The 14,665-nt window shown below is 39.1% G+C and overlaps 1 protein-coding gene across 1 annotated transcript in view; it reads right to left on the bottom strand.

The window, feature by feature from the left end:
• Positions 1 to 14,665, bottom strand: part of LOC114224674 (microtubule-associated serine/threonine-protein kinase 4-like) — a 158,240-nt gene that overhangs the window by 71,508 nt on the left and 72,067 nt on the right. Inside the window, exon 3 of the mRNA XM_028123908.2 lies at positions 4,547 to 4,616. Coding sequence (XP_027979709.1) covers positions 4,547 to 4,616 — 70 coding nt within the window. The remainder of the gene's footprint in view (positions 1 to 4,546; positions 4,617 to 14,665) is intronic.

Genomic DNA, 14,665 nt, shown 5'->3' with positions numbered 1-14,665 from the left:
GTAAGACTGTGACTTCAAAATCATATACCCCTGTGAAAACAAATAGATGCGCATCTGCCATGGGGAAAAACAGGAAAAACACACATTATAAAGGCCTATACTGCATTCTTTAGATGGAGTATCCTATGTACACTTCTTGTAATTTATGACTGTACTAATTTACGAAGTGAGAGGTAAGGGGGGCCAAATTTACCACAGACACGTTCACAGGAAGTTGAAGCCAGGGGATTCGACAGCACTAGACTTGAATTTGAGAAATGTCACAATTAGATGTAAAAAAACTGACATTTGAGACTAAATTACAGTCAAGGGAAAATATAATCACAGGCTACCATGGATGTTGCCTCCAATAAATGCAAATGGTCCACAAAGACAAAATGGAGAAATTCAAGTGGACAAATCACAGAAATACTACAATGTTAAAATCTGAGTAAAATTTACCTGTCATTTCTGTGACCATGATTGAAGTACAATTGAATCAAGTTTGTTTTTTAAAAAAGAAGCAAGATAAAATATTTGTAAATATACCAGATACAAGGAATGGGAACAATTAAGTCATAGGTTCTTTAAAAATATTTTTAAACAACTAAAAATGGTAAAGATTTAAGAAGAAAATCATTATAAGAACATGCTTCTAAAGATATCTAGCAATTAAATGGACACAGGTTAGTCGTATTTTATTTGATTACTTATTGAAGATTTAAAAACCCATGCTGTACTTTATATTTTAAACACCTCCAATTTTTAGAAGTAAAAAAAAAAAGGTGGGGGGTTATGATTTTTAAATGGATTCTACAGTCCATTTAATAGCAATTATCAGAAACTAGTCTCAGGAAAGAATGCGGGCACGATTTCTCCCACCATGATTTTGTTGTGTGATTCATTAACTCTCCTTTCCCTCTGGTATCAGTAAATATACTTCACATGAATGAACAATTCCAAGACATGTTCTTATTAGCTTTGAAACATAAATTACATTTGCTTATTCTGGAAAACACACAACTAAAAGATGTTTAAACAAGATGTGCAGCCATGGACCAGAAATAATTTATGTCTCATGAAGTTCCCCAAGTTCTCTGTGTCTATTTACTCAAATGGGGCACAAAGGACTACTGCATTTTCATTATGACCGCACATCAGAAGTTACTATACATGCTACATAGGGTACTTAAGAGGGAGCACGCCCTTTCCTTTTTTTCAAGAAAGCTATCACACAAGTGCCATTTGGATCCTGCTAACGATGTTGTCTTTTCTTGGCAGAAGCTACCAATAAGATGTTATCAGAAGACAGACTAAATTCTAGTCAAAGCAACAGGCTTTTTTGAAGAGTGATTTTTTTTTTTTTTTTTTTTTTTGGTGGGTGGAAATCTCTTAGTGTTAAACTAAGTGAAAAAGTAAGAGGGGAAAAACATCTGATGGGAACACAATACAAAAAGTTTTGCAAAAAAACATTTCAACACTACTCACAAAAATTTAGATTAATACAGTATACAACAATATCAACCTGGCTATTATAATTGTATGAAGACGATTTATTTATTTGTTTAGTTGTAACAGTCACGTGGACTAACAAGTTTTACATTCTGTTTGATACTAGAAGAAGTTGAACTATGCCAGGTGCTCAACAAGTGTCCAACAACCTGAACTCAGCAAGTGAGTCTGTTCTAGTAATTTGCTTGTGGAAATATATTCTGAGATTTACCCTGGTAAGGGACAATGAGGCCACTAGGAAACACCCATGGCATGTAGTCAGGGCTCCGTATTTCCAACATAAGTGAAAGCACTATGTAATGCCTCAACTCCAACAACTTTCAGGAAAGGCAGAACAATGTTATTACCTCCATCTTAAGTCAAAGAAAAAAATGTTAATTCTGTAATCAGATAGATTGTAAATCTGTATCACAGTTCTTAGGAAAGTAAAAATATGTTTCCTTGCTCCTGACAAAATTTACTCTGCTACAATGCTTATTTTCCTCCTTTTAACTTAGTAGTAAAAAAAATTAGCTTGATAATTTTACTCTTACGTATGTATTAGATAGGAAGTGAGTGCCATCGTATTTTCCAGTCTGAAATTAAACTATTCTATTACAGGGGATGTCTAGTGGGGGGAGGGGGGAGTATTATCACATACTGGTATAAGTAAGATGAGTAAACATTAATAAGCCTGATCTTTATCCTTTCACTCAAGAATAATTTTAAAAACAGGGCAATCTCTTCCCTGTTGGACTAAATATACAAAATAACACGTGAGAGTCTCAAAATGATATCACTTCTTAAAAGCTCAAAAATGCATACTGAATGGAAGGGAATGGAGACCCATGAGTGGTGTTTCCATGTTTTCCTGAATAAAAATCAACTTTAAAATGGAGGAGAGAGACACCAGATGTTAAATAAAAATACACCAATTTGAGTTTTTATAGCAAAAGCAGGGTTCTGTTTACTTGAATAAAAGTTTAAAAAGATGATCACTCATGCCCCAATCTAAATTAATATTTTTTGAAGAGTGTGGAGGGAGTTCCATCTGGAAATGCATGCAAAATGAACTACAGGTCTCCTGTGATAATCTTATGTCATGGTTTATGGTTTATTTGTCAAAAATTAACATGCCTGGGGGTTGTGTATTTTTTTTAAATTGCAGAGAAACCAGATTCCTCTATCCTCCAGTCACCCACTTAATTATCAGATTCTCTTCATTTTTATAAATCCGGCAGGATTAAGAGACTACGATTTCTGTCATGTTTAAATGCACGCTAGAATGAGATTTGCATTTTTCTTATTACTTCAAGTAATTAAACACATTCTTTTAAGAGATGTGTTTTAAAGACTACGGTGGGTTCTTGCTTATCCATTTTTATAAGATTTTTGTTTCCACTCAGAGTAGCACTATCATGAATTAATATTAATTGGACCAACATAGGCTTTGTGGGACCAGTTAATTTTCACATTTTCTTGATAGTGCTTAGAACAAGTTGCTAAAAGAAAAGAAGCTGGAACTGGGTAAAGAGTTAGGGTGGGGGTCTCAAGTTCCCATGAGAGCCTGTCTTATGGCTCTGGTGTCCTGGCATGATAGAGAACAGGGACCTTGCACACACAGGCATCTCCATATGGTGGGGGATGTGTAACATTTAGAAGGGACTCTTAATTACAGAGAATTTTGAAAATACTGCCAACAGGTCCCTTTCTTTGGATGTAGTAATGTAAATGCACTGCATGCTGACAAATAGCAGTGGGGATACTGTGGGTTTTGCTGCTTTGAAACATGTGTTAAAACAAATCTATTTTTTTTTAATCTACACATGAATCTTTATTAAGTGCTATGTTAATCCACTTCATGGTATTGTTAGGTCTCTGAGGAAAATAAGTAGGCTGGACATGTAGACCACAAACTGAATGTATCCTGAATATTCAGAGACATGGCTGAAGGGGCATTTTGTTTTCTGTGTGTTCTTCCCGGGCAGGAGAGGACAGGGTACGTGTGTAAGAGGGGTGATGGAGCCCAGGAAGCTTGGAATCGGACGGGGTGAAGTACACTAATTCCACATATGGAACACAGAAAATGTGGCTGTGTAGACTGACTCCTTTGACTTGGAGAAGTCACAGAAGAACATCCAGAACTGACAAGATTTGATGTTACATCACATGCCTATGATCCTCCGAATTCACAACAAGACTTCCTTGTTGCTCCATGACCCAGATAGAACACATGTATCTTCGACACTTGGTACCAAATTCTAACTAAGATATGAAGAGAAAACATAAAATATCCTATAGTCCATGCATGGCTTTATCTCAAGGGGATCACTAAATTGGTGGCTTCATGCTCTCAAGTAAAGAGGCATCCTAGAGTATTTATACCCTGTCATCCCAAGAAAGGTTATTAAAAAAATATATATTTCAACAACAAAAGCAGATGCACCAGGACACAGAGATGAGTCAAGTCCTTATAATGTAAGCTCAGACAGTTCCATAAAAATCTGTTGAACATCAAGCATGTACAAGGCACTGCACTAGAGTTAAGAGAAATAAAGGAAACAATCTTTCTCGCCCTCACTGGGAACCCACCATCTAGGGAAGGACCAAGAGAGGTACACTGAACTCTAACATGAGTCAGAAGTCATTATTAAACTGTTAAAGCGGGGGTGCCTGGGTGGCTTAGTTGGTTAAGCGACTGCCTTCGGCTCAGGTCATGATCCTGGAGTCCCTGGATCGAGTCCCGCATCGGGCTCCCTGCTGAGCAGGGAGTCTGCTTCTCCCTCTGACCCTCCCCCCTCTCATGTGCTCTCTCTATCTCCTTCTCCCTCTCAAATAAATAAATAAAATATTTAAAAAATAAATAAATAAAACTGTTAAAGCGGGAGTGTTTACAACAGTTGTGCATTGGTCTAAAGCTATCTTTGGGCAGGGAGCTTTAGAGAAGGCCATATATGATAATGCACAGGATCTCACAGGCAGAAGGCAGGGGAACGGAGGGTAAGGACGAAGAGGGGGTTCAGGAGATGCGATCTCGACCTAACACTTTACTATTTGACCCACAGGAAGTCCTTACCTCCGTGCAAATGAGAAATGGGCTGAGGCACTGGGGGAGAAATTTCTTGGACTATCTTGAGGGCTGTTTCCTGTAAAGAGAAAGAGGGGAAAAAAAAATCATAACATGATTTTGTTTTTGTAACATTATCCACATCCAGGATCATCTTCTTTCTAGTAATGCGTTTTGTTTTGTTTTTTCAACAAAGGGTAGCGGTTTAGTAACGCGTTTCTGTACATTCTCACACAACGTCCATCTCTTCAAAGATGTTTCAGTGTTCCTTGGAGCAGGGGCAGGGGTGCGGTATGGGGAGCAAGGGAATGGGCTTGAGTCCCACTCAGCACAGCGTTCTGAGGGTGCAAGCTATATGAATAAGCACATCCACCTATCACCAAGCGGCAGTCTCCCAGGGATTAATAACCTAAATATTTCAGTCCTATAGAATAATGTATATACAAATGCCTGGCTTCTCAGTCTTCCAGATGTTAACATCTTGAGCAACAGGATGGGCGTGGAAGTCTATGCTTCACCTGGTGGTGGGGGTGGGGCTTTCTACTTTCAGGAAGCAGCCTTAGTATTCTTTGTTTACAGAAACCGAGTACATGTCAGAGTTCTCAAAAATAAATCCTCATATTCCGGGGGTCCGTGTTTTAAAAGTGGAAATGTCAGTACTAGTCATAAAATACTGGGAAGAACCCAGCCGTTTGGACCCATTTCTCCAATGACCCAGATCTACGGCCTGGGTGGCCCAGCAGGATTAGCCCCTATCACTGGTTTCTTCAACAGCCCCCCTGCTTCTGAGCCTCTGGGCTATGCCTGGCCAGGCAGGCTTTCAAAGCCACCGCCCCACAAAGGCTTTTTCCTCAGAGGGTGTTTCCCTCACATCCCGCCGACGCCGGCGAGCTGAGACCGCTGGCTGTAAGGAGAGCAGCTCCTTGGGGGCTTGTTACTTCCTCCATCAGAACACCCAACCTGCCGCTGATCACTGAGAGCGCGTGGCAGGCAGCTGGTGAGGGGCAGCTCAGGACACCCCAGACCACCCGGCTTCCCTCCGCATGCTTAATTAGATTGGCAGAATTATCTGAGGACTGGAGGGAACTGTAGCTGGTTTAAAGAAAGAGGTGAGGAAAGGCTGCAAGCTCGTCTTGTACGTTCTTGAAACATGGAAAATAAATCAGGAAGATACGTTTAATCCCTCCCAGCCAGCCAGTTCCCACATTACTGATTTCAGAACGGCAGTGACAACTGTGGGTAGGTGTGAGGAATATAAGATTGCACATGCAAGTCAGTACCTAGCTGCCAACAATGTATTACCTGTGTGCAAAAAGAAGAGACTAACCCGTTAAAGGGGATAAGGTTAGTGTTAAACTTGAGGACTTCTGGACTGGTTACATCTCTACTGAAAGTTTCAATTAACGTAAGGTTGCAAATTTTATAGTGATGTCTTCAACAGATGCCATTAACTTTATGACAGACGGCGCAATTAAAGTCATTTGACTAGAAAGCACTGAAAAGCCTATTTCTTTATGGACAGAGAATCTAGAAGCATTTTTCCCTCTGCTGCAATGAAATTTATCATGTCTCTGCATCTGTTGTTCCTTGGGCCCCTGGAGAAATGGATTCTGCTTTTGCCGTCTAGTAATCCAGGACTCTTTCTGTCCATTTATCTACAGAGCTAAACTAAGTCCCTCAACTTTTCCCAACAGCCTTCACTCCCCCCGCCCTGCCTCTTCCCAACTTAGCTTATATATCACTGTTCATAGCCTTAAAAGATCTTGAAAAATTCAAGATAGCTAAAGATTTTTGTTTCTGAAAGGGAAATGAATCCAATGCCGGAAATTTTAGTGTAGATTTTGTTTATTTGGAAAAAAACGTTCACTTTGCCCACATTCCATATAGAGCAAGCTACCAGTAAGTTATTCGGAAAAACAGAACAACTGATTGCTGGAAGCCAAGGTATGATCAGTTTAACAATCCCTGCTACCCAATTCATCGAGAATAAATAATAAGATCCACGAAACTTGGCACCAAATTCTTAGCTCCATGTTCTTTGTAAGATGAACACTATACCTGGAGATTATAATGAGATCAACTAGAACTAGAGAGAGCTTACTAAGTATTCTTAAGACTAAAGGGAGAAACAAGGAGTTAACTTAAACCCTTTTCACTTTTAGAGATCGTAATGATTGGTCCCCAGGAACTCATGTAACATCTTATAATACATGGCAAGCGATCACTTTGAGGATGAACGGGCCGAGACAAAGATATATAGAGGTAGGTTAATTTAACACTGCTCTTAATGAAAAAAAAAAAAAAATCAAGGCTACCATTAACCATTTCTAATCTTTGGGTTTTGCCTCTCCATTTTATGCTGGCTTTCTAAGCCCATCAACTGAAAATGTTCCTCATTTTCTTCTCATCTACTCCTACATTGCTATTAAATCAAACACAAATTTCCACATTTTTAACGTCAAGACTACAGAGCCACCTGCATAATCTTGCTACTAACAGCTCTTTCTTCCTGTTTCATGGCAGATCTAGAGCTAGGTTTAAATGCCAATGTGTGTACACATGCACACACCCTGCCTCCCCCGCCCCCACTATCACAAAGGCTCTTAAATGTAGTGGGATATTAGAGAAAATGATGGTGGCCTGAACTAGAATGCCCGATAATTCATTAAAGACAAGAGATTACAGTTTAATTTGAGGACAGTTCAGCAAGCTCAAGAGAAGAAATGGAAGAACCTCAGGAAGGGGACAGACAAAACCCAAACACAGTAGGGTGATACAGTAGAGACAGATATTCTGGCAGTAGGGGATTCAGAATGGTATACTCAATGAGCTGTGAACTATGTTTATTGGTACTAACCAGAGGAGGGCCTTAAGAGACATCAGCAGGCAAGAGAGCAACGATAAGAGATTTTAACCTGGCTTGAATGTGTTGAGTGGACAGATGAGTGGCCAAAGAAGGGAGGTTTAGGAGCTTCGATTAGGACTTGAGAGGCCAATAGAAAGAATATTTTGGTGAACAAACCAAGCATAATTAGTGATGCACTAGAAATAAGGTGATGAAAATATGACAGATTACAAGTGACCAATATTTCTAATGTGGGTCAATTGTGGGTGACTGACTACCCATTGTGGGAGAATGATTGCCTGTTGATAGGGAATTCTGGGAGAGAAGTGGAATGGTTGTGATAGATGAAAAGGGTGGATGAGTATTCTGCAGATTTTTGTGCTATCACAGAATATTCCTCCATTTTCCTTAGGGAGAAGTAACAAGATTAGGAGATTAGATAGGGGGGAGTTAACCTTTGTTTCTGTTTTTGTTGTGTTTTGTTTTTAGAGAAGTGGGGCAGAGGGAGAGAGAGAATCTTAAGCAGGCTCCACGCCCAGCGCCAGCCTGACTCAGGGCTTGATCCCAGGACCCTTGAGATCATGACCTGAGCTGAAATCAGGAGTCGTACGCTTAACAGCCCGAGACACCCAGGCGCCCCTGGGAGTCAATCTTTGAAGTCTGTGTTCTTATTTGAAATAAAAATCGATTGCTATGTTACCTACTCCGTCTCTGAAGCCTTAGGGACACTCTTCGGTTATACAGTGATGAAAATACCACTCATTTAGAACAGACTAAATCAAAAAGCTCATCTTATATACGTATTCTTAAGAAATGACGACCAGGCTGCTGTGGACATGCCCAGTGAGTCTCCAGGATGAGGAAGCAAGACGGATTGAAACCAGAGTCCTATACATGACCTTCACTCCTCACAGCACTGCTCTCTGAATTCATCTACCCATCTGTAAAGCAATACCTGAGAGACTCTCAAATGAAAACTGGTGCCAGTTAATTCTCTGCCCATATGTGCAGCACTTGCTTATAACTCAAATCCTGCCGCTCCCAGGGATTTGCTGGCTCTTGGATGTTGGAGAGCTAGGACACTTCCTAGAACGCCGTTATCGCCGCTGATGTTTTTGACCTGGTAAAGTAAACCTTAGTAGTGGTCAGGCATTTGGTAGGTAATTAACTCTAGGGTCCCGGGGGGTGGGGTCCGGGTGGGGGGCACTAGCACAGCCAATATACAAGCAATATAACAAAATGGGGCTTTACCTCACGGCTCTGTACAGGGTGCCTCATTTTCGAGGCAGTTACGGTTAAGAAAGTGATTTCCAGATTAATTAAATTGTTTGATTGCTTTGTAATTAGGTTAGAGAAGTCCTGTGTCTTTACCACAGAGAAACAAGTGGCAAATCTTTTTAAAAGGCATATGTTATAGCCACTACAGATTATTAATGTGCTTTTAATAGCTGTCTGTTCACAAAATGATAGTTTCTGGTTGCCTTGATTTTCTGTCAGGACTGAGGGAATCCAAGAAATAATGATAATTGCCATTTGAAACTCCTGGTGGATCAAAGAGTAAGCCCCCACTTGAATCCTTGTTGTCATTACTTGACGATCAGCTTAAATGACTTGTGGCGTTTTATGCTGTTAACAATCAGTACCGTGCTTCCTATTGCTTTATAAGAGATTGTGAGCAACATACTGCCATTGCTTTAGACTTTAAGACCAAACCTGCAAGAATCAAACCCAGCATCTCCTTCCAAGATGAATTCTAGCAGATAAGACGGACGTGAGAACAGTTATGCAGGAACCTCAGGCTGAGTGAACTTGCAAAGACCCTAGTCCCCAACGCCTGAGACCTTTGACTCTATCCTACCAGACCCAGCTAATACAAGCAAAGTTAAAAATCTTCCTTTCACTTAAGACAACTGTCTCAGCAACTGGCTCCTCTCCAGATACAATTGTGGAATATTAATTAAAGCTGGGCAGCTGTTTAGACTCTTAAGTGGACAAGGAGAAACCTTGATTGGCCTTCTGTGGAACTGTCTATGTCTATGCATCCTATAAAGAATAGAAGTAGACTCACCTGCCTGGGTTTTCAAGTAAATAGAAGATTACAGACAATGAACCAAATTTTTCATAAAATGTAGGCTCTCTGAACCTGTTTTGTTTTCCCTGTCCCTCATTGCTTACTGATCCTTCAGCAGCCAGGACCACTACTATCATCTGATCCATTCATTCAACAAATACTTATCCATCCCCTACCATGCAGAGGACAATAATAAGATTTGATCTACATTTTAGAAAGATCCCTCTGGTGTTCTGTGACCGAGGGGCTGTAAGCAGGTGTGAGTGGAAGCAGGGAGTTCTCGGTTAGGAGGCTACGAGCACAGACAAGCTAAGACATGATGCTCTGGGTGGGGTGCCTGCAGATCTCAGGTACTTTCTGGCACTAGAACGAACAGGGTTTGCTGAAAACCTGGACTGAGGGAAATGATGAGGGAAGGAGAAGAAACAAAGAGGACTCCTAGATTTTAAGACTAAGCAAATGAGTAAGATGGTGGCATTAACTGAGACGGGGAAGACCAAGGGAGGACAGGTTTTGGGAGTGTAAGACAGAACTAAGAACGTAATGCCAATATCTGGGTGGGCGTTAGGCTCTTTTACTTACAGAGACACCACCTCAAATTATTTCAAATATATCAAAATGTACTCATACTCCACTTTATATGCAGTTATATATAACAGTGTTACACTTGCGGTTCTCATGTAACATTCATATTAATTACGTAAAAATTCTGTTATAGTTGTTATTGTACTTGAGAGCAAGTAACATTTTTCCAGCTCACATTACTTAGTGCCTAACAGACTGAATAATCCTGATCTGCTTCAGACACTCAAACCACTCGAGAGTGCTAGTGAAGGGTTTGTAGAGAAGGAAAATTCTATAGGCTAAATACTGAAGATTGAGTAATGATAACTTCAATCATTCTGTCTCCTGTCACCACAGGTAAAACTAGATGGAATTTAACGACGTGTACTCTGTTCCCTTTCTCTCTTCCTCTAACTGCTATTTCTAAATGTTGGTGGGGAATAAACTTCAGTTATACATGTAGATACAAAGTGTATTTTGAATTCTCAGTGCCTAACTTAGTCTCTAAAATATAGAAAACTGGAAACATACTGTTTTTTTAAACCGAAAAATTATGTATTAAGTTCTTTATGTTCACAGCTTTGAGCTACCTACTACAACAGATTATGTGGTGAACAAGACTCAAAGAGCTAAAAATCTGATAGAGGCAGCTAACTGTAGATATCATCCAGCTCTAGACTCATCTTGCAAAACCAATGCTGGATCCAAATTCATGTGAAAAAGACATTTTCTTAAACCAAAGCCCTTAAATATATCAAAATTACTTACTAAAAATGAACTCTCAGTGACAATACCATATGGAGAATGTACTGTGTCACAATAGACTCCTGACATATGTACACGTAATGCTTTCTAAGGAATGAGTGATGAGGTTGGAGGGTGGAAAACATGTAGGGAGTAAAAGAGAGATCCAATAACAAGTCAATTTCTATGTCCTAAGACTCTCACCAATGCCTATTGTCTCCATTTCAAGAAGGTGTTCCTCTGGAATTTGTGTACTCTATTTGAAATGCTGTGGCATTGACACGAATCCCTGGGAGATGTGTTATAATGGGTTCTTGAGAATGTTTTAGCTTTTCATTGACCCTTCTTATTACTCTGAATTGATGTCACATCTCAAGGTGATCTGGAGTAAAGACTGGTGAACGTCAAGAGTGATGAAGAAAGTTGATTTTTAGTTGTGTATTTTCCTCCCATCTATAGTAATTCATCTCCCCACAATAGAGAAGAGATTATTTTTAGTTTTTGTTTAAAAGTTGCTGAGTAGCATTGGTAAGATCAAGGAAGGGGAGTTAATAACAGCCACTGTAACAGATATTCCTAAGTTTCATGCAATTTTATGAAACTTGATGCACTCCTTCATCTTAGATAATTAATTAGTATCTGAATCAGGATAAAAGACTGAATTAAAGAATGTAACCTGAGGTGCGCACATTTCTTTTCTGTCATACATGAAGGGATTTTAATTCTTTAACGTAATTAGATACAAAGAACTTCCCTTTTTACTTTGAAGAGTAGGGAGGGCGCTATCAGGAAATTGGTTCTTCTCAGATTGTTTGCTTCGACTGCTTAGAAATTTCTAGTCAAAGAGGAAGTATTTAAATGACATGGTGCAAAATAAATAAATAAGTAAAATAAATGACATGGTGCACGTTCATATACCTTGCTAAATGTAATCTGAATGTATTCTCTGTTATAAACTTTTTCCTTTCAGTACTTCACAGTTAAAAAAAATACATATTTGACTTAAGGTGGTCCCATTTAACAAATATTAATGTTCCTTTGGCTGCTGGTATACCGGAATTCTATCTGAAAGAAGCAAAATATGTGTATTTTTTCTTTTAATAGTTACCTAATCATTTTCAGTTACTAACTCCAGAAACAGGTTCAGACTTAAAAGACTCAAAGACATTCAATTCTATTGCCTCATTATAAAATAATATGCAACGTGCCAAGGATTTAACAATTCAGAATTGTGACTCTGAGTTCCCATAAACCATACTGATGTCGGAAATTCCCTGGCTCCGAGACTTTGCTCTAATATTTTTTCTTTCACTCTCCTCTTTCATGTCCTTATATCAATAAACAGTTCTCATCTGGAGTGCATAAGAGAATCACTTGGGAAGCATTAAAAATGCTTATATCCAGGCCCTAACATGCCCCTTTTTAAATGAAGTGATTGTAAAATGCTGCCAGGGCTGAGAACCATGACCTTAGAATTTGTTTGTATACTATAAATCAAATCCAAAACTTCTACTCATCCTTTAGACATCTTAACCAGGAAGTTTGGATTTTTTTTCGCTTCCCCATTTCATTCTATAATGCAACTTCCCTCTTTGTCTCAGGTACAATAATAGTTCAATGTCCCTTTTACAAATTCACTTCATGTGACCTCCAAGTATTGTCAAAACAGGACTAATGCTTGAAATTCCTCCCCTATCAATCCAGACAAAAAGCATCCTACCATGTGAACACTCTGGAAATCCCACCTGCCCGCAGGTATTATCTGAGGTTAATCAAATAAATTATATACTTCTACTCAATCCTACTGCTACCCTTCACTTCATTATTCTCACTCTATTATTTCCTCTATAATCCCTTCATTATTTCCACTTTTTCTCCCTTCTTTTCAAAGAGGGTGTAACACCCCACCCCCCCGAAGCTTAGCTGTGTATCATTCTTATGTTCCTAGATTAAGACTAAAAGTCTCTGTAAAAGGAAAACATAGGCCAAAAAAAAAACCCATTCATTGACCAAATCTTGTTTACACTTTTACTATCAAGTTTAATCTTTTGATTATTCAAAGTTAAACACCAGTTTTCATTTCAGTCACCACCTAACAGTATATGAGTGAAATATTTGCCTTAAGACTGTGCATTTCCTGCTTTCATTTTCTCATAGGCAGAATGCCTAGTATTTGGTTCATGTAATATTGAAACTTTTAAAATTATTAGGACAGTTAAAATCAATGCACAGGGCCTCAGTGCAACATGTGATTATCAGAAGAAAAAATAAGACCACTCTAATTGTTCTACTCATTCCTCCTTACAAAAACCAGCATTTGGGGGCACCTGGGTGGCTCAGTTCGTTAAGCATCTGCCTTCAGCTCAGGTCGTGATCTCAGGGTCCTGGGATAGATTCCCACGCCGGGCTCCCTGCTCAGTGGGGAGTCTGCTTCTCCCTCTCCCTCTGCCTCTCCCCCTGCTTGTGTGCTCTCTTTCTCTCTCTGTCAAATAAATAAATAAAATCTTAAAAAAAAATGATTTGGGGGCATCTGGGCAGCTCAGTCGGTTAAGCGTCTGACTCTTCGTTTCGGCTCAAGTCATGATCTCAGGGTCATGAGATCAAGCCCCGTGTGGGGCTCCACGCTCAGCGCAGTCTGCTTGAGATTCTGTCTCTTCCTCTCCTTCTGCCTCTCACCCCTCTCACGGGAATATGTGTGTGCTCTCTCTCTCAAGATAAATAAGCTTAAAAAAAAATTAAAAACCAAACAAACATGATTCAGTCTTTTCCATGACAGAGATGTGTCCATTCAGGTCCTTATTCTATTTATGTTCTATACATGTGTCCATGGTACTTTTAGCATACAATCCTGAATTATTGATAGGTGGGGCAAGGGAGCTTATTTCAAACCACACACAACCCTGAGATTCTCTGCCCAAATACTAACTTTTAGAAAATCACTAACTTCAGGAGCCACAGTTATTAATTACAATGTGCTGAACCCTTCAAGTATGTTGAGGGGCACTGAGGTAGGGAACAAAGTTGTGATTACCCTTCTTAAGCAGCACGACTTGGTCTCTATGGCCCTCTGAAGGAAAAATTAGGTACATAACAGGTACAAATTTTAAATCACATATTAAATCATATAACAAATGCTTACCTAACTAAATTCAATACCAGAAATTGTAAAACTGTTAGAAGAAAACAGGGAAAAGCTCCTTGACATCAATTTGGCAGCAATTTTTGGAATATGACACCGACAGAGCAAACAACAAAATCAAAAAGAAATAAGTTAGATTACATCAAACTTTTTAAAAAGCAGATTCTACAAAGCAAAAGAAACAGCACAATGAAAAGGCAACCTACCAAATGGAAGAAAATATCTGCAAACTATCTATCTGATAAGAGATTAATATCCAAAATATATAAAGAGCTCATACAACTCGATAACAAAAAACACAAAAACCCAATTAAAAAATGTGCAAATACCTTGGATATTTTTCCAGAAAAGGCACATAGCTGGCCAACAGACACATGAAAAAATGTTCAGCATCAATAATCATCAGGGAAATACAAACCGAAATCATAATGTTATCACTTCACATCTATTGGAATAACTACTATCAAAATGACAAGAGACAACAAGTGTTGGCAAGGATGTGGAGAAAAAGAAACCCTCATGCATAAGCAGTGGGAATGTAAATTGATGCAGCCCCTGTGCGAAAAATGAAGATTCCTCAGAAAATTAAAAATAGAAGTATCATATGCACCAAAAATTCTACCTTTGGGTACTCATCCAAAGATAATGAAATCACTACTTCTAGTATTTACCCAAAGGTAATGAAATCACTATCTCAAAAAGATACCTGCAACCCATGTTCACTATAGCATTACTTACAACAGCCAACATACGGTAACAATCTAA

This window comes from Eumetopias jubatus, unplaced genomic scaffold (assembly GCF_037043125.1).
Source record: "Eumetopias jubatus isolate StellerSeaLion01/CBP00866 unplaced genomic scaffold, mEumJub1_p1.0 scaffold_5, whole genome shotgun sequence".
Taxonomy (NCBI): domain Eukaryota; kingdom Metazoa; phylum Chordata; class Mammalia; order Carnivora; family Otariidae; genus Eumetopias; species Eumetopias jubatus.
This window is presented reverse-complemented; position numbering and strand designations above follow the sequence as displayed.